Source organism: Anabrus simplex, chromosome 2 (assembly GCF_040414725.1).
Source record: "Anabrus simplex isolate iqAnaSimp1 chromosome 2, ASM4041472v1, whole genome shotgun sequence".
NCBI classification, from domain to species: Eukaryota; Metazoa; Arthropoda; class Insecta; order Orthoptera; family Tettigoniidae; genus Anabrus; species Anabrus simplex.
Genome location: NC_090266.1, coordinates 925,569,337 through 925,591,201, shown reverse-complemented (window position 1 = coordinate 925,591,201; position 21,865 = coordinate 925,569,337). Strand labels below are relative to the sequence as shown.

Genomic DNA, 21,865 nt, shown 5'->3' with positions numbered 1-21,865 from the left:
TAATAAAAATAATAATAATAATAATAATAATAATAATAATAATAATAATAATAATAATAATAATAATAATAAGCACGATCACTGAAAGGCCAGAAATTCACAGGTCACTCGCATCCTGTGGCACCTCTTAACGCTCTTTTAAATAACAATATTGTTGTTATTCCCCTGACGTCGTCCGGTAAACGATTCCATTCTCGTGCGGCAAACACCGAGAATGAGCTGTTATATGCGGCAGTTCGATGGTGAGGGATGATGAGCAGGTTGGATGTTTGAGCCCTTGTATGTCTGTCATGAACATTTGAAAAGTAATGGAAACGTGAAGAGAGGTAGGATGGGGAAGATGTAGTAAGAACTCGATGGAGGAGAGACAAAGTATGATGGTTACGACGAACCTGGAGTCGCGACCACTCTAATTTTAGGAAAGATGGTGACACGTGGTCATATTTTCTTAAACTGCATATATATCTCACACACGCATTTTGAACGCGCTGTAGCCTTAGGGAAAATTGCGGCCTGACGTCACTGAAGACAACATCACAATAGTCAAAATGTGCCATTACAAGGGCTTCAATTAATCTCTTTTTAAGCTTTATTGGAAATATATGTTTATATTTATATAAAGAATGTAAAGATGAGTAAACTTTTTGACAGATATGTAAGACATGTGCAGACCAAGCCATGCGTTCGTCCATGATAATACTGAGATTCTTCACTTGTGATACAAAAGGAATTGGAACATCCTGCAGGATTACTCCTGGCAACGGACGTTTAGTTATACTTGTTATATGACTTTGATGGCCAAGAAGGATTACTTGCGACTTTGTAGGGTTCAATTTCAGGCCATGCGCAGCAGACCAATCACTAACAGACCGTAAGTCAATATTTAGTAAGTCGATATTTTCCTGGAGGTCTCGTGATGTAGAGTCGTTGTAGAGTTGAAGATCGTCAGCGTACATATGGTATTTGCAGTGTCTTAAATTGGATGATATGTCATTCATAAAGAGTGCGAAAAGAAGAGGACCAAGTACAGAGCCTTGAGGGAATCCTCTCTTCACGTGGCGCCACGAGGAAACGATTCCATTATTACCTTTCACACATTGTTGACGTCCGTGAAGATAAGAATGCATCCAAGCAATCGTACTCTGAGAAAAATGTAGTGCCTTCAGTTTTACAAGTAAAATGTCAATGTCTACGCTGTCGAAAGATTTACTGTAATCTAGTAGTACCAGAACTGTGAATCGTCCTCTGTCTATTGCTTGTCTAACATCCTCAGTCACTTTAAGTAAGGCTGTAGTTGTACTATGTCCTTGTCGGAAACCGGACTGGAGAGGATTAGGGAGATTGTGCGTTCGAAGGTACTGAGACATTTGTGTATGAACTACACATTCTAAGATTTTTGATAAAGCTGATAAAATACAGATTGGACGATAGTCTCCCTCGTTCGAAGGCGTTTTACTTTTCGGAAGAGGTAGCACAATAGCCTTCTTCCAGAAAGTTGGATATGTGGAGTATAGAAGAGAGAAATTGATTATATGAGTTAAGGTTGGTAATATACAATCAAGAATTAGTTTGACCATGTCAGTCACTATGTCATCAATTCCTTTTGCTTTCGTGCTTATTCTGAGGACTGCTTTTCTGACTTGCAGGGGCGTCACGTGACTGAAATAGAATTTCTCTCTGTCAGGAGTAGGGTGTGTACCATAATAATTCATAAGTCTCTGTTTGTCGTCATGTCGTACTGCGGAGCAGTTAGCAGTAAAGTACTCGTTAAGAGTCTCGAGAGGTACTGTAATTTCTTCTCTGGTCTTGTTCTTCGTAAGTCCAAGCTTATTAATAGATTTCCAAAATGTCGTCGCTGTTCTACCGTCAGGCGTAATTAAACTGTAAGCGTGTCGCAATTTAGCATTTCGTATTTGTTGTGTTGTCTTATTTCGTAACTTCCAATATTCGTCAAAGTTTTGTACGGTAGGGTCATTTTTGTACTGTCTGTGAGCGCAGTCTCTTTGTTTCATAAGTTGTCTAATGAAACCACGGGGAGGGTCCTTTCGATATTCTCGCTCGCCGCTTTGGGGCATGCTTGTCAAATAGTTCGGTTACTTTGCTATTAAAGAAGTCAACTTTGTCATCTAGATTGTTATAGTTCGTTATGTCATGCCAGGGTATTTTGCCTGCGTCCTCTAAGAGTCTATCTTTATTTATATTTTTCAATGATCGATAGGTGATAAATTTCTGGGAGGGTTTCGGTGGCCGGAGGTTACACGAGATATATATTGCGTCATGTGCAGATATACCAGGTACGGAGGTTTGACCAATATTGAGGACTCTGTCTGAGTTGCTGGTAACTATAAGATCTAATAGTGTGTGCGAATGAGATGTATGGTGAGTCGGAGTGAGGGGTAAGATTTTCATATTATAGGCTTGAAACAATGTTTTGAGTCGTGTGGATTCGGAAGAAGTTGCGTCAGTTAGATCCGTATTGAAATCCCCCATAATTATTGTGTGAGGATAGTCTGGCAGTAATTTAGTCAAGTCAGCTTCAAAATCCTCTAAGCGACCTGTATTCGGAGGTTTGTAAACTACTCCTACAAGCGCTTTAATCCCGTTCGTTGTTATTTCTACGAGCATGTATTCCGGTTTTCTCTCATACCTGCCTGGTGAATGACCGACCAGCTTATGTTTGAGGCTAGTTAGGAAATAGCCACATACCCCTCCATCCCGTTTTTGAGTGCGGTCATTTCTCAGAAGCGAGTAGCCTTCAAGATGACACAAAGAAGACTGGCTATTGTCTGCTAACCATGACTCAGACACTAGCAGGACATGGAAAACAGGTGGAGTGAATATTTCAGCAATCTCGTCCATTCGGTTGGCTGCTAATATGCTTTGCGCGTTTATATGACAGACGTGCAGGGCTCTGGGATGTTGCGAGACGAAAGTCTTGAGGATACTAGCGGTACTTTGATCAAGGTTTGCGCTAGAGGGTGAGGGGAGTGGGGACAGCGGAAGGACGGGAGAGGGTAGCTGGTCTGAGGCGACATACGGTGGCTGTTGAAATCGACTAGTGACGTCAGAGGAATTTGTTTTGTTACTTGTAACTCTTGCCAACTTGGAACGATGAAAGTTAACAAAATGTACAGATAAACACAAAGAGCTAGGAGGAATTTAACGTTCATTGAAGTAGTGAGGTGCAGGAATATAGTCAACTGTGCCTAGAATTACCTATTATTTTAAAGCGCGACTAAATTAAGGGTGTTCTGTCTAAATTAATAAAATAGAAGTATTTAAAATTGAAAGTTATTAAATTAATCATAAGGAAATAAGAAAGTAAATGCAATTATTTAGTAAAATATATAGATAAATAGTTGCAAAAAATAAATTTTAACTAAGCCAAACGAAAATAAATGATAATTCACTAAACTATTCTAAGATAAAATTTAACGATCTTGAGAGAAATAAATATGGACTAATCTAGGAATATAAACACTCATTTCGGTGCACTCAGTTCAGTGAATTGTTACATTTAACTGCTGTCACTATCCTTAGGAATGTCACTCAGTCGGTTAATTCTAATTTTACTGCCATCTGGTTTCTTAATAATGATGTCTCCACTCGAGGTCCAACAATTGCTCTGATTAAAGCGGAGAATAGCTGCCTTAAGAATTGACAACCTGGTGGAGGTTAGATCCTCGCGAATAGCTACTGGGGTACCTTTCAATTTTCGCTTATTGCGAAACACTTCCTGCCTTGTTCGATATGATGTGAATTTGACAATGATTGGCCGAGGTTTCCCTGGAGATTTAGGTCCGACTCGGTTACTCCTATCAATGTCTTGCAAATTCACATTCACACCTATCTCCCTAAAAACATTTATCGCAAGTTCGTCCTTATTTTCACTTACACTTTCCTGTACCCCAAAAATTCTAACATTAGCTCTTCTACTGTATTGTTCCAGTGAGTCACATCTTGCAGCAAAGTCTTCCCTCATCTCACGGATTTCTTTATCCCTGCTTTCGAGTTTTGCGTTCAATTCTGCCACAATTTCAGAATTGAACTGGAGAGATTTTTCTAATTCCTTTATGACGAGTTCTGTCACGCGCTCCGATATGGCGGCTACTATCTTTTCAAGGAACTTACCAGAGCTGATTGTTTCGTTTAGTATCCTGGTGACTGCCTCTTCAACAGGGTTGGCACTGCTGCGGTTGGCACTACTGCTCTGGTCACTGGTGTTGCGCTTGCTACGGCCCATATTGCCTGAGAAATCACTACTTAATACTGGTGAACTGACGGTTACAATGACTGATACTCGCTGGTTTGATTCAACACTGTATCACACACTCGTGTACCACTTATTATATAGCTCCCTTTAGAATAACACCTTCTAATTCACTGAAACTGTGGAGCCGATCTTACCCATGTCCGTCACCCATGAAAAATTCACCCCCCTTTTCACCCTCCCATTAATTGGATTTTCCAAAAACAAAAAAAATGCATGTTTCTTTATTTTTAAAAGAGATCAAAAGTACCAATTTTCAGGTCTGTAATGTCTTCAGTCTCTGAGATATAAGTACCGGTATCCTGATTAAAGGCATTCAACCAATTTTTCACCCTTTTCATCCCTCCTAGTGGGATTTTCTGAAAACAAAAAAAAAATACGTGTTTCCTTATTTTTCCACGAACCTACTACGCTGGCGTAGCAGGGGGAGAGGTGATACACCCACGTGGCGCGCTCCAGGTGGCGGAGAGGGGGTTCCTAACCGGCTTGCCGACGGACTTGAGGGAAATAAAGTACCTCTCGCGGACCAAACCCAAACACACAACCCCCTGTGGGTGGAGGACGCAGACGAAAAATACACCCACGGTATCCCCTGCCTGTCGTAAGAGGCGACTAAAAGGGGCAACCAAGGGATGATTGTCTTGCAACCATGAAACTACTTGTGATTAGTACCACCACGCGGAGTACGTCATGGGTCGCTTTCACTTGCGCGTATTACCACTATATTAGGTACCAAATAGGTTTGTGATTAGTGGCACACAGGAGCACCGTGCGGTCGGCTTTTGCAGTACCTGTGATAAGTACCACCATATGAGTGGGACTATGGGATTATAGCTACCATGGTTCTGCCTTGCCTATGATTAGTACCCACTATATGAGGAACACCACGGGATAGGGGAAGGTCCCTGTGGTTAGTACTCTTATGTGCTGAACACCATAGGGTTGCGTTGCCTGTAAATGGCGCCGCAATGTGAGAAAAAACATAGGTCTGTAGTATCTGTCGAATTTCATAACCTGTGAGTAGTACCATAATGTATGGAATACCGCGAGTCTCTGCTACTTTTGATTAGTACCGCACCATGACAAATACCATGGTTCTACATTCCTAGCGATAAGTACCGTCATGAGGGGCCGATAACTTGGATTTTGGACCCCCTTTAGACTGCAAGCATCATCGTTTCAATGTTATGCTATAGCAGCCGTCCCTTGTTCAGTAATCATATTGTTTTACGTCAGAATCTGTGAATGTAAGGCATTGTGGGTCGCATCCACTGATTGTTTTAAATTCATTCCATTCATTCATTCCCCTTTAAACAGCAAGCATCATCATCGTTATTTTTAAAGAAGATTCTAAATACCAATTTTTACATCTGTAAACTTTTAAAGTTTTGTGATATAGAAACACTCATTTTAAAATTTCACCCCCTTTTCACCACCTTAGCGACGGAATATCCAAAAATCCTCTCTTAGCGAGCGCCTACATTTTAATATGAATATATCCCCAAAATTTCATTTCTTTATGTCCAGTAGTTTTGGCTCGGCGATGATGAGTCAGTCAGTCAGTCAGTCAGTCAGTCAGTCAGTCAGTCAGGACAAGTTAGTATATATATATATATATATGGATGTAGATTAAAAAATACTTTGCAGTTGGTAAATATCGCGGTGTCATTAGTCACATACAGTAGTGTGATAATAAAATAAAGTTAAAACATAATTACCCAACAACTACAACAACAACAACAGAACTACAGCAACAAAAGTTCAATAAGCAATTCCATGGAAAGAAAATGTTACAAGAAATACTACTAGTTCAACATTCTAAATCCAGCATAAACATATACAATTTCGAACGTTTTCAAGTGCAGCCTGTATATGGGATATTTTAAATGAAACGTCACGTCCTTGTGGTTCTGATTCCTCGTAAACCTGGAGGTTTCGAGGCTCTGATCACGATATCAGCAGTCACGTAAAACTGCAAGCTTGCTTTCTGCCTTAAGCTACTAAGGGCGACTAACTTGTTTGGAGTGAAAATGGAAAATATACCCTCATCTGAGTCGTCGAGAGTTATTACGTTCTCTGTTATGAACAAGGCAAAGATAACATTTGAAAAAATATTGACTAATTTCTTAATAAACCAACATCAGTCACATATACTACTACTACTACTACTACTACTACTACTACTACTACTACTACTACAATGTATTTATTATACAGACGTCCGGTTTTTTGGCAGAAAGGTCAAAGTAGTGAGTGAACTTCGGTTCACACGATCCAGGGTTCAATTCCCGGTTTATTTTAGCTACGTCTGATTACTTCTCCTCACACCACGAATGGGTGTTACCCTTTTATCTCGGTACACATCTCTTCATATTAACACAACATGGAAACACGCAGCAGTGAATAAGTTCCTCCAGATAGCCTTGAAGGTGGGAAGGGCAATTAGGAAAAATACTTCTGAATTCAGTCAAGTGGTGGCTCCTGGGGATGATGCGTCTGCTAGCTCCAACGTTCATGAAGGCGTGCATGTCAGTGATATTTGAACAATAACTGTGGAGCGAATATGACAAGATGAACTAAAAATCTCTGAAAGCTTGGCCTGCTTCCTCTCCGTAGAGCATTATTTCCACACGCATTTACTAAGATGAAAAACCGAAATGCAGCGCTGAATGTAAATGGACTCGTAATGGAGATTTGTGCCCATTGGGTTCTTATATTTTTGAACTAGCATTAATGAAACTGGATAAAATGAATCATACGGTTCTATATTTCGAGCTATATTTCTGAAAGAGAAGGAATAATAATAATAATAATAATAATAATAATAATAATAATAATAATAATAATAATAATAATAATAATATGGCCTCTACCGTGGTGCAGAATTTCTGAAGTGGTGCCATGTAGATTGTCTCCCTGTCAATTTGAGCAGTACGATTGTGCTGCTATCTAGCAACGAAATCCGATCTTTAACATGCTAACATCAAAGGAGTGCCAAGATTATGACTGTCCTTCAAAAATTACAAACCTCAGCTGGGACTGCATCAACGAACGTTCATGAGTCTGGCACTCTTACCACTGATCCACCAAGGCCGTTAATGGCGGAGTACAATTGATCTTTAATGAGACCTAGGCTATATGTTAAATCACCCCACAGGCTGGTTTGATCGTGAATAAACACCACTGCAGACTATTAAGTTATAATTTATTAAGTCAATATTATTAGTTTACATCCTACAAACAACTTTTACAACTTTCAGAGAGCTCGAAGAGCCATAATTTTGTCCCATAGGTGTGCCAAGATATTTACCGGCGCAACGTTGGCGTATTATTGAATATCTGCAAATACCACGGAACCGGCTGAAGGCCAGCGCTCTACCGTCTAAGCTACAATCTATTTTACGTCGCACCGACACAGATAGGTCTTATGGCGACAATGGAATAGGAGAGGCTTAGGAGTGGGAAGGAAGCGGCCGTGACCTTATTTATGGTACAGCCCGAGCATTTGCCTGGTGCGAAATGGAAAACCACGGGAAACCATCGACAGGACTGCCGACAGTGGGGATTGAACCCACTATCTCCCGGATGCCAGGTCACAGCTGTGCCCCCTAACCGCACGGCCAACTCGCCCGGTGGAGTGGTTTCCAAAACCTACGGCAGTACTACGGTGAACCATAGTAGCAAAGTGAGGAATGATTTATTTTTCCACTGATTCCTAACTGAATATGGAAATGCTCTCACAATGTCACTAAAAGCAAAGCAAGGCAAAGGCTTCCACTATTCGTTACCTCGGTGCTTGGTGAGGTGGAGTGGTTAGCTCTACGCCCGACCGCCCTTGCCCCCAGGAATTAACCTGGTTTCTCATTTTTGGTATCGGCTGAGCTCAGGGCCATGTGCACCTCTGGAAGTAGAAATATCGTTTCTTAAATTTTCGACTTCCTGACGGGGAATCGAACCCATGTCCTTCCGGGTGAACCGAGCACGCATTTACCGCCTTGGCCAGGAAGCCCCTATCACAGTGTCCCTGATGCTATGAATCTTCACAGCACTCGCAGACACTGGCGGCTGCTCCTCGAATGCCGTTCGCCAACCGAGCGACTTAGCTGCGCGGTACATGTTGTGTTGCTGTAAGTCTGCATTCGGGAGGTGGCGGATTCGAGCCCTACTGTCATCAAACCTGAGAACCGTATTTGGTTCTTCCCATTTTTTTCACCGGGAAAATGCCGCGGTCCTGACTAATTTAAGGCCACGCATGCTATCTTTCCTGTCCTGGCCCCTTCCTTTCACCTTAAGAAGTATGTGCAAACTTAGAATAAGAAAAAAACCACAAAGGAAAGAAAGAAATCAACGGCCATTATTTAACAGCCCTTATACTTTACCAACTTCTGTAGTAAGTTTCTTTCCTAGTCTATATTCTGAATTTTGTGAAGTCAGTACTAATGTAAATGAAGCCCAGTTTTATTGTCGCGTGCCCTTCTTAAAGTCAAACCTTTCTCGAGAGATGTATTCACTATTGCGTGTTTATGTGATGGTTGGTACTGGGATATGTTGTGTGGAAATAACCAACACAAACACCCAAAGTCCCCCGAGCTAGTGGTTTATCGTCGCACTGACATATCGAAGATTTTTGGTGACGCAAGGATGGGGGAGGAATTTGGAAGGTAGCGGCCGTGGTCGCCCCAGAATTTGCCTGGTGTGAAAATAGGAAACTACGGAAAACCATATTCATGGCTGCCGACGGTAAATTCGAACCCACGATCTTCAGAATGCAATCCTACAGCTACGCGACACTAACTGTACGGTCAAAATTCTAAGTAGATGAAGTAATCAAACCAAACCAAACGCCATGGCATTACAGCCCTTGAAGGGCCTTGGCCTACCAAGCGAACGCTGCTCAGCCCGCTGGCCTGCAGATTACGACGTGTCGTGTTGTCAGTACGACGAATCCCCTCGGCCGTTATTCTTGGCTTTCTATACCGGGGCCGCTATCTCACCGTCAGGCAGCTCCTCAATTCTAATCACGTAGGCCGAGTGGACCTAGAACCAACCCTCAGCTCCAGGTAAAAATCCCTGACCTGGCCGGGAATCGAACCCGGGGCCTCCAGGTAAGGGTCAGGCACGCTTACACCACGGCGCCGGCAGATGAAGTAATCAAGCATAGATAAAACACTCGGTTCGGCCGAGAATTAAGCTCCAGTCAAGCAATTTGACTACCGTGCCAACCTGTATACTAACAAAGCTACAGTACTGTATTACTGAGACCCCAAAGATAGACTTTACCAATAGACAAATGCGAAAATGCTCCACCCAGTACGACATAATAACATGCAGTATAAAACCAGAATAGAACAACGTACAGTAAAACGTTTTTTCACTTACTTCATGAACGACTTGCATAGGATTTTGTTCCACTGTGTTAGTTACACCTACTCTCTTGAGACATTTTATTCAGGTACTGGGTGTGGAAGTTCACAAATTATCGCTGTTTAAATCTACGTCAATGCACAGGAATCTTTCGAAATGGCACGTCCATATTTTCGTATTCCACATTACATTTGAATAACTGTAATTTTTATCGAGATAAAGTCGCGTAAAACTTCTTGAGTGTTTTTTATGGCGTGCGTATCTTAAGATTCTGATTACGTTTGGTTATTATGAATCCTGTAGTAGTGCATTTAATTATACTTATTTAGTACTAGGATCAGACTAAGTATCCAAGAACTTGAAGTGATGTAGGCATTTCCCCCCTCGTTTTCTCGGACTAAATGGGAAAGAACTTCGAGTGGGGGTTGAGGGTGGTGAAAATCTTAACTTCAGACGTCTATCCTGGAACGAGTCTTTCCAATCAGTTATAAATACATATTTTAAGCCTTCACTTTCTTCCATGGTCTTGCAAAACTGTGAAGACCCAGTTGGTGATGCTTTTCAGAGGTGTAAGAGAATTGGAAGTATTATGTTCGGAATTCCGGTATGTACGAGATAGAAAAATAAGCTCGTAGTTTTACATAGAAGCTACTCTTCCGTTTCATGGCCAGTAAGGTACAGGTTTACCGAGCTCGATAGCTGCAGTCGCTTAAGTGCGGCCAGTATCCAGTAATCGGTAGATAGTTGGTTAGAGCCCCACTGTCGTCAGCCCTGAAGATGGTTTTCCGTGGTTTACCATCTTCACACCAGGCAAATGCTGGAGCTGTAACTACATTAAGGCCACGACCGCTTCCTTCCCATTCCTAGGCCTTTCATATCCCATCGTCGCCATAAGGCATATCTGGGTCGGTGCGACGTAAACCAAATAGAAAGAAAAGTACAGGCTTACCTGATTGGTGGGTCTCTAGTGTGCCAGATTCTTTGATTTTAGCTTGCAGCCAAATTTTGTACGGTTGTACATAAAATTTCACTTACGGATATATATTGATAAAATCCTTCATGCTTGATTAGTGGTTTTCTACTCGGTTCCAAGGCTAAATGGTTAGCGTGCTGGCCTTTGATCAGAGGGGTCCCGGGTTCGATTCTCGGAAGGGTCGGGACTTTGAACCCTCAAGGATTAATTAGGCCGGCACGAGGGTTGGGTGTAAGTGTCGTATCCATCATCATGTCATTATCATCACGACGCGCAGGTCACCTACGGGTGTCAAAGCGAAGAACGTACACCTGGCAAGCCGAACATTTTCTGTGACTTTTCCGGTACTAAAAGCCATACGCTTTTCATTTCAATGGTTTTGTGAAGCATTGTCTTCAATAGTTACAAAGTTAGGTGTTTCAAATTGTTTGAGATTCTCCTTCTTGCTCCACCGAGCTCGATAGCTGCAGTCGCTGAAGTGCGGCCAGTATCCAGTATTCGGGAGATAGTAGGTTCGAACCCCACTGTCGGCAGCCCTGAAGATGGTTTTCCGTGGTTTCCCGTTTTCACACCAGACAAATGCTGGGGCTGTACCTTAATTAAGGCCACGGCCGCTTCCTTTACACTCCTAGCCCTTTCCTGACCCATCGTCGCCATAAGACATATCTGTGTCGGTGCGACGTAAAGCCAATGGCAAAAAAAAAAAAAAAAAACGTTCTTGCTCCTCACGAGATTTTTATGGGCGTACATTTTAATGTATATGTTGTACTGAAAATATATTGTTGTAGCGGCCTCAAACGCTACAGTTTTATAAATCAAACTGTTCCCTGAATAGTGAACAGGGACCTATACTTATGAATTACAGATAGCATAATTACAGAAATTTAACGGGGGCCATCAGAGAAACATTTTTGAACAAAAAAGACAAAAAATAGTGTGTTTCCTGTATGTGAAAGTGTGACATAATAAAGTGAGTGTTCTTTTCTTGTTGACAGGCCGTTTCCGTGCTGGTGAGTGCCTACACACTGGTGGCAATTAGCGTGGACCGATATATGGCTATCATGTGGCCCCTGAGACCACGTATGGGCAAGAAGCATGCAAAGTGGATCATAGCAGGCGTGTGGATTGTGGCTCTAGCGACAGCTGCTCCCATCCCAATCGTGTCAAAACTAGTTCAACCGTCCCTCTGGCACAGCAAGTGCAACAAGTTCGTGTGCCATGAAGAATGGGGATCACCCACCTATCGCAATTACTACAGGTAAGTTCATGTTTCCAAGATATATGTTCTTACTTGAAGATTTATCTTTTTAAGGAGACGAAGTGCCATTCTTTTGGTAAAAACTGAGGTTATTCTTTCTGTTATCTCCGTTAAATAAAGAGACGACTTAAATAATGACGATCGATTTAAGTAATGATGGACAACATGGGCTATTATTTTCTAGTGGTCAGCATCTTCAACCTCAACCCGAGACTTCCTAAGTCATTTCCTGACTGTAATGAAGGTCTGAAAGAGAGAGGGGTAGACTGAAATGGAGTTGAAGTATCCTCGTGAAAAAGTAACACTTTTGGTCTAACGTATGGATCTTCAACTCGTTGACCCAGGGGCCGAATATCCCACCGAGACAATTAATTTGTCTCTCGGAGATCTGTTACAACTGCAATAGTATCTTTTTCCTAGGAGTAAATGATAGCCTATTGCGAAGAATGTCTTGATAATGAATGCGCGGGGAAGAACAGTATTTAGGAAGAAATGTACAGAGAAGAAATAGTTTAGGGACTAAACTGTAGTGAAAAATGTTCGGGAACTGATGATTTTACTGACAGTACACATTTAGCTCAGATCCAGTTTTGATCGGGGAATTCGACAATAATTTTAACCTCACAAAGAAAGCACTGTCTGTAAGAACGGATACTACGAAAATCAGTGATTTGCTTATTGCTTTGAAATTAAAATTAGCTCGTTACAAATCATATCTGACAGATTTATTTGTTATTGCACCAGATGGTGCACCAGCAATGGTAAGAAGAAGAAGAAGAAGAAGAAGAAGAAGAAGAAGAAGAAGAAGAAGAAGAAGAAGAAGAAGAAGAAGAAGAAGATGATGATGATGATGCAGAAGAGGAAGAAGAAGAAGTAGACTGGAATCGGTAATTGAGAAAGGCGAAGAAATGCTAAAAAATAAAACCCTCCCAGGACATTCAATATCATTGTGTTATTCACGAATGTAATTTGTATGCAAAATCTGCCGGTTCAGATGACGTGAGAATTGTAAATTTTATGAGATAAAAGGGCTGAACTGCAGGGAATCCCAAACGTTTGTGATGACACTGAAGCAGAATAGGCCTATAGAGAGGTGGTATAATTATCCTGAGGTTCATTGGCTAATCTGAGGGAAGATGCTAAAGGGAGTTTTCGATATGAGGAAGCCAGTGTCAGAGTTCATGAATAGGAAAAGAAAACCATCCCTTAGTTTGGTGATCGTGCCACTGTTCAAAAAAGGTTCCTGACTTTGGTTATCTAACCGACTTATCTTTTTATCTAAATTACTTTAATTTACATCTTCAGACAGGAAAGACTTATTTCACAATTTATTTGATCACCTACAATACTTTGAAGAAAAACTCAAATTGTGTGAAGTTCAGCTTCAGTGGGGAGTGATGGGTAGGGGATGGGGGAATAACACACTTTACAGTTTGTCGGGATGCGTGACTCCTAACACTGCAAAGTGCGCTTCAGAAGTTGCTGAACTAAGAGCTGTATTCAGTAATAGATTTTCAGATTTCATATCCGTTGAAAAACAGTGTATGTCCTCTACTCCCTTCAATGTTGTTGGTGATGATGTTCCTGGTGACATGAAAATGGGAAATAATAGATCTTCAGTGAAACCGTGTGCTAAAATAAATAAATATAATGATTTTAGATTCAGTAATTTCTATTCCAAATACTTGGATGGGGTCTTCTTTCCACACATTTAACTTATTCCCATTTTCGTAATGATGTTCCTCCTTTGAAATACTTCTGTACGTGAGCAACTCCTTTCAGGAAATCTACTCAAAGCACTATTAAATGTTAAACTAGATCCGGAGTGACCAACACCTATCTAGGAAACTCTCTAAGAATTGCTTAATGACAGATAAGACCAAAATAATATAGAAAATATGGTGAAAAAGAAACAGTGACAGGTGTCTCACTAAAGAATATTATGTATAAATAAGGTTTGTTCTATTTGATAAGAATGTAACCTAATTTTAACGTTTTACGAATGCCTTTTTATTCGCATTATATAATTCTAATTTCAGAGGATCAATCTTTGCTTTCTAAGCAGTTGTTGATATAAGAGAAGATTACTTTTGATGCCATTTTCTGTATCAGTTTCTTTCAGGAAAATTAGATTCGTCCGCCTCTGTGGTGTAGTGGTTGGTGTGATTAGCTGCCACACTCAGAGGCCCGGGTTCGATTCCCGGCTCTACCACGAAATTTTAAAAGTGGTACAAGGGCTGGAACGGGGTCAACTCAGCCTCGGAAGGGCAAATCGACTCAGGTCGATTCACATCTCAGCCATCCTGGAAGTGGTTTTCCGTGGTTTCAGACTTTTCCTCCAGGCAAATGCCGGGATGGTACCTAACTTAAGGCAACGGCCGCTTCCTTCCCTCTTCTTTGTCTATCCCTTCCAATCTTCCCATCCCCCTCAAGGTCCCTGTTCAGCATAGCATGTGAGGCCGCTTGGACGAGGTACTGGTCATCCTCCCCAGTTGTATCCCTTGACCCGATGTCTGAAGCTCCAGGACACTGCCCTTGAGGCGGTAGAGGTGGGATCCCTCGCTGATTCCGAGGGAAAAACCGACCCTGGAGGGTAAACAGATAGAGAAGAAGAAGAAGAAGAAGCAGAAAATTAGATTCAATTACTGGGTATTTAGGTGTTGAAACTGCGTTCTTGTTCTTACATGTGGCGCCCGAACCTTCCGATAATATAAATGTAGCCCTTGAGCAGAGGAAGGTGTTAAATCGCAGGCCACGAGTTGCATTCACTCCCCTTGGCTGACACACGGTTCACTGGGCCTGCTAGTAAACATACAGACATGATGATAAGCTTTCGGGCTTTCACCGTATCAGCAAAGACCATTGAAATAATAAAATGAATTGTAAAAAATAAATAATAAGTCTGTATCCTTAATGTATCTGTATCCTTACCATAGATTTTAATTCACTACGGGGTATTAACAGACGAGAGATTTTTCTGAAGACGCGGAGTAAAGTTTTCTGGAAAATGCAAAGAATTTCACCTTGTTTTTTGACGCGACTAAACCCCAAAAGTTCATTATCATGTCTACAATTACGGGCCGTTAAACATCGATCTAAATAGTAAACATATATTTCAAGAATAAAAAACTACATTGCATTTTCTGTTATATTCATGCATTAGATAGTTCATTATACAGAATTAATATAACAAATAAACAGGCGAACAAGTTTGTAGTTTTAGGTGATCTGTGAATCGTGACCATGGTCACAGGACCTCCAGTTTCACGTGAAATTCAAACTATAAAGATGTGAATTTTCATTTAGATGGTGCCTGCCTCAGCCTTACATGGGATTCGAACCACAGTCGCTTTGGCGGGAACTCAGAGACCGAAAGAAGTGTGAGAGTGCCATAACCTCAGCGATGAAATCGGACTAAGTGTTTTAGATGTAGTTCAAATGTAGGCTATCACTGTTTTACTGTACGATAATCTGCAAGTCTAACAAAAGTGGTGCTCATTTTGGATTGAAATTTTCCATCCAAGACATTCCTTACATTTAATATCCCGAGGGGAAAAGTTTTGATCTAAACGCAGTAGACTTTTTTATTTTTAAAATAATTTTCTACTTTCTTTTTTTAATTACTGAAGTGTTTATTATTTTTCTCTTTCTTTCATTTTCTATTTAAGGACGACACACACACACCCAGTCTCCGAGTCAGTGGAAATAACCAATTAACTTTATAATCCCTGACCCGGCCGGGAATCGAACCCGGGGCCCCATTAACCAAAGGCCAGCGCGCTAACCATTCAGCCATGAAGCCGGAGAAGCTCACACTGCTCCTTTCCGTAAAGTCTGCTGAGTGGTTCAGCTTTCTGAGCCCGAGTAGACTGGCTCACTCCGGTGGTGTTTGACGGTGTTCAAACACATCAGCGTCGTGTTTGTATATTTACCGACACTTCTGCAGGACAAAACCGACACCTCGGCATCTCCTTAAACCAAAATAGTACTTCGTGGGATGTAAAACCAATAATAGTATTAATATTATTATTTCCATTAAAGTATGTATCTAAGTTCTGTGAATAAATAATGCCAAACAACTCTATTTTTTACAATATCATTTATATACAGACCTCAAAGTATGTACTTGATTTTCCCTTATGATGACATTCCGACCTAATTACTGGCACATACCATTGTCATAATGAAGTTAACTCTTTCAAATAAATAGTAAGATAATACCATTACTGTCGCTTCAATTGCAAATTCACCACGAGGTATGGGATGTCGTCTCACAGGAGTTCGTAAATGTGCTGCAGACCTACATCACAGTGTTGTTACGTTTGAATACGCTCAAACGACACCGACTTCAGGAAGAATCGAAACCGCTATCATGGGAACAGACGGACAGTCGCTAACTGACTGCGCATTGAAATTTGAATTCAATTCATTCTAAAATTTAAATACATTAAGAACATTGAAGTCACTATAATTAAACATTCTATAAATTCCACATATCTTCCATCAAGCTAGATAAAAAGAATACAAATGCAATTTCGAGGTAAAGAAACAAGCGGAAGACAGAGTGACAGGCTGGAAATGAAGAGTTGAAAGGCTGTTTCAAACAATCTTTAGAAGAGACTAATTGTTGACTTACATCCAAACAGATGAGACGGTTATTTGATTATTTTACTTGGGGTACTGTTTACTTGGAGGAAGAATCCCAGTTAACCTTGACCTAGTAATGCCAGCTATTAGGTCTATGCTATTTTTAGCAGTATCCACAAGACTGAAAATCTATTTCCAAGAGAAACACGAAATTTAAACTTTAATCATACGTTTTAGTTTAAAAACTGAAATGAACGCCTGATTATTTACCTTGATCTATAGAAGTTAGTCCTCAACTTTGGTGATACCTTCGTCAGTACAGAGATTGGAGACTCTGTAAAAAAAAAAGCGACGGGGGAAATTATCTAAAGAACTTATTTTTACAATTGGCTTTACCTCGCACCGACACAGATAGGTCTTACGGCGACGAAGGGATGGGGAAGGGCTAGGAGTGGGAAGGTAGCGGCCGTGGCCTTAATTAAGGTACAGCCCCAGCATTTGCCTGGTGTGAAATAGGGGAAACCACGGAAAACCATCTTCAGGGCTGCCAACAGTGGGGTTCGAACCCACTGTCTACCGGATGCAAGCTCTATGAAAATATCTTAAGGGTCATTGGCTATAATCCCGGAAGATAATATTATGATAACAAACCAAAACCTATGGCGCAAGAGCCCAGCTGATCAGACGAAGGCCTGCAGATTACGAGGTGTCAAGCGGGCAGCATGACAAATCCTCTCGGCCGTTATTCTTGGCTTTCTGGAGCGGGGCCTCTATCACACCGTCAGATAGCTCCTTTATTGTAATCATGTATGCTGAGTGGACTTCGAACAAGCCCTCAGATCCAGGTAAAAGTCTCTGGCCTGGCTGGAAATGGAATCCGGGACCTCCGAATAAGAGGCAGGCACGCTACTCCTACATCTCGTGGCGGCCATGATACCACTAGATCGTTTCCCCAAAGTTATTTCGTTTTTATTTCCAGTAATGAGCTTCGGGATACGTAATTTTAATCATGTCGTTAACGCTTGATTTATACCGTGCCGAGCTGAGGCGCTGGCCTTCTCACCCCAACTTGGCAGGTTCGATCCTGGCTCAGACCGGTGGTATTTGAAGATGCTCAAATACGACAGCCTCGAGTCGGTAGATTTAATGGCACGTAAAAGAACTCTTGCGAGACAAAATTCCGGCACCATGGCGCCTCCGAAAAACTTAAATATAGTTAGTGGGACGTAAATCAAATACAATTATTATTATTATTATTATTATTATTATTATTATTATTGTTACCGAGTTTTGGTGGTAGGTAGAGGTGTAAGAAGGTGCGGGCGTGAATGGGTCTCAAACTACGGAATCAAAGTTAATGTAAAAGTTAACAAGGTTATATTTCCTTTTCAATATTAAGTAATAACAAAGAACAGGTACTTAGTAGCCGAAACACAATTTGAAATGTACAATTACAGGGATTACAGAGTTTGGGCTTCGAGCCCTGAGTTCACAATTTTTGAGCAACTAGCCCAACTTTCCGATATACAAATTTTAACAAAGGGGCAGAAGACCCCAATCAAACCCTGGAGCACTTGCTCCAAATTACACAGTAAAGCCTCCTCGAGGCATACAACACTCCGTTTCCAAAAGAGCCACACACTTTTTAATTTAAGCCTCTCCTAGGCCACACCAAACTCCACCTTCAAGTTGTCCTCAACGGACATAAACACAGGGGTAAAATACCCAATCTACTGAGGTCTATTAAATGAAAAACAGGTTAATTGAATGACCTCTAAAACAATTTGAGAGGAGGCGAACTTGCACTCCTAATACACTTTGATTTTAAAACCTACTTTGGCACTAGGCCGTTATTACAAGGGCTAATCCCATACTACAGAGGTGACTTAATAGCAATTTACATTACATTACGGAAGAATTGGTTGAGAGAATAAGTTCACCTCAAGACGATGTGAGTGGGAGCTCGAGAGGGTTAAGCACTCTCTATCCCGATATGTCGTTTTAAAATAGAATAGATACCACTTGTTTTTACATTTTAGGAAAAGGTTACATGGTTGAACGCTTAGAACCCGCCCCGAAAGTTAAACTGCTGAGCAAGAAAAGAAAAAAAATTATTAATCGGCCATTACCTTATTGTTGACCGCCGCCGAGGAAAGAGGCGCTTCCCGCCTCCTGCTATGTACTTAATACACTGAAAGATGGAACAGAAGTGGCCCGGAGACCCTAAAATCAGCAGTTTATATACTCTCGCGGAAGTTTCTAGGCGTTAGGGGAATGAAAACACCCGCCCACAATGTTTTTATTGGATAGGACCCCGCAACAGATACAAGTTGGGGGAAGATACACCAGATTGGTCAGAAATTACTAAAAGAAATTCGGGATTGGATAAATCTAAAACAAGGGGAAAAAGAGGGGTATACAGCCAACTTAAGCAATAACAGAAAGAAATTTAACAAGAAACAAACTTTTGAAATAAAATTTTCTCCAACAAAATAGTTCTTTGACTCCGCACTAGGGTGCGCTATTGTTGATCTTCAGTAGTGTCCTCTAGAAGAGAAAGTTCACACTTCTTACTTCAAGCGAAACAAAAACACATCAAAAGTGACACAGTTCAAAAATTCAAAATTTTCCACGTGGTGACATCTTCTGAGAAAGTAGAGAATTAATAGAGTAGATAAAGTTCAACCTTCCTCCAGAAGAGGAGTTTCAACTGGCGCAACTTTTAAATAAACGGTGTAGAGGTGTACCGCCCGGTACAGACCTCCCCCCCCCCAAAAGTTCCTCCAGGGGTGACACATGAAATCAGTTTGAAACAAAGTCCAAGTAATGATGTTGATACGAAGATAGATAGCAGAAGCATTTACAAGATTTCTTAATTCAGTTTCAAAATGTTGTTGTTGCAGGTGAATGAAAGTCTTTAAGTTGTAGAATTTGAATTTCTGAAGATAAACTTTTAATACTTAGAAGTGAAAAAAATTTTTTGCACGGTCCACCAAATATTGCTGTTGAATTCCCAAATGTAGTTATCTCTTATAGTAACTGTCCATGTAGTTGATGTTGATGAAGTTGGATGGCCGGACCGGCCGTTGCAGCTTGCGTCCAAAAGGAGGCCGCTCGGACCCCTCAAGTACCCTGAGATACCGCTCGCCCGCACTATGAGGGGAGCAGAGGTGTTGAAGCACGCCGCGCCCGCGGTGAACATATACAGGCTGCGGGCCAGTAGCAGGTCGTGCGCCGCACATCAGCCTTGGCCGGGAGGAGAGTTCCGGCTCGCCGTGCACATGTCGTCCTCGCTGGAGAGGAGGGGACCCATCCCCCTCCCCAGTCGCTGCACGGCGCTGCGCGGCTGCGGGGGCGCTGAAACATTAAAGCTAGGCGGCAGAATTGTGTTGGACTATCATCTTCTTTGAGGGTACAGGCTTGTGGAGAGGTTGAGGGGCCAGCGGCGTGTAGATATCCATGGCATTTACTATTATGAAGCCACAGTGTAAGGTGGAGCAGGAGACGGGAGCGTGGTAATGGCCGTGGCAAGAACAGGATGGCAGTTTAACGGGTCGGGGCAGATTTTACACAAGGCTTACATCTAAAACCAAAATATTACAGAAGGGGCAGAATGCCTTAAAAGTGAAACTCAAAAAAAAATATAACCTTCATATCCTTTCAAAATGATATGAAGCAAGTTGACACAGAAATTACACCGGTTTCACCTGGGACAGGTGAACTCTAAATATCCTCTCGGTGGCTGGATTACTTAGCAATAAGGTAACCGGCGTAAGAAAATCGAGAATGATACAAGGCCCATGAAATCTGGGGGCAAGCTTGCCCGCGGGAACAAAATTTTTGACCATAACCTGGTCACCTACCTTCAAAGGGGTTGGTCTCCGTCCACGATCATACCTTTCCCTAACCTTTTCATGAGACACTTTAAGATTGGCTTTAGCCTTCTTCCAAAGATCTTTAATGTTGTCCGGATCTATTATCTCGGGTAGAATGTCATTCAGAGACCAGAGGTTAGAGAGCGGCGAGTTGGGAACAAACTTGAACATTAAAGAAGCTGGAGTGAACTTGTGAGATTCATGAACCGCCGAATTCAAAGCAAAAGCTATCCAATGCAGGGACGTGTCCCACCTGGAAGGATCTTCATGATGATAGGCAATGAGTGCGGACCTGAGATTACGGTTAACCCGTTCAGCCAGAGATGGTTGAGGGTAATAAGCAGAAGTGGTTACATGAGAGATGGACAAGTCAAAACAGAATTTACGAAAAAGATTTGATGTGAACGCCTTAGCATTATCAGATACAATATATTGGCACGGACCAAAAGAAGCAAAAATAGAATTTAGACAGGTAATGGTGGACTGAGCGGTAGCCAGCTTAGTCGGAAATAACCAAGAAAATCTGGTAAAACCATCTACACATACAAAGATGAATTTGTTGGCATTTCCCTTCGACTGGGGGAAGGGTCCTACATAATCAATATACAGGCGTTCCATGGGGCGCGACGCTTGATGAGAAGACAAAAGGCCTACTTTAGTGGACATGGTGGGTTTACTGATCAAACAAGATTTACAAGCTTTTACAAGTTCCCGAATTTCACCGTCCATACCTTTCCATATGAACATTTCACGAATCTTTTCACGAGTCTTAAAGATTCCAAGATGCCCCCCCCAATGGGGTCTCATGATAGTATTTGAAGATCATAGGTACAAGAACCGCTGGAACAACAACTTTCATCAACTTATCATGCCTCGAAGGGCAACATAGAACACCATTCCTCAGAACATAAGGGACAGCATGTTCCCCAGAAGAAAGGGTTTCCATTATCGGAGCCAGCGTCGGATCTTCACGTTGGTATTTCTCAATATCCCTAAAAAGCATGGGAGCATCTGTTAAGATGGCATTAACACCAGATAGTATGGACTCGGAAGGTGATGAACTGTCGACCGGTTCGTGGGTCTCTACGTCGTTATGAAACATACGGCTGAGTCCATCAGCAACAACATTTTCGGTACCTCTGATATGTCTAACATCAAACTGGAAGGCGGAAATACGAATAGCCCAGCGGGCTATACGACCAGTACGACGCGGCCTACCTAAGACCCAGCTTAAGGCTTGATTATCTGTCTCCAGGTCGAATTTAACGTGTTCCAGATAGAGACGGAACTTTTCTAAGGCAAATAAGACTGCCAAACCTTCGAGCTCATAGATGGAATACTTGGCTTCTTGAGCCGACAATGTCCTAGACGCATAGGCGATGGGTCGCCTCCCTAGTTCAGTCTCTTGAAGAAGGACTGCAGCTACTGCTGACGACGACGCGTCGGTTTTGACGATGAATTTCTTCGAGAAATCAGGCATAGCAAGTACAGGGGCATTACAAAGAGCTAATTTAAGGTCTTCAAAAGCGGCTTGTTGA

General features: G+C 41.8%; 1 protein-coding gene across 1 annotated transcript in view; it reads left to right on the top strand.

The window, feature by feature from the left end:
* The window catches only part of LOC136863738 (RYamide receptor-like), a 529,727-nt gene that overhangs the window by 99,850 nt on the left and 408,012 nt on the right, over positions 1-21,865 (top strand). Inside the window, exon 2 of the mRNA XM_067140092.2 lies at positions 11,603-11,865. Within this exon, the coding sequence (XP_066996193.2) occupies positions 11,603-11,865 (263 nt within the window). The remainder of the gene's footprint in view (positions 1-11,602; positions 11,866-21,865) is intronic.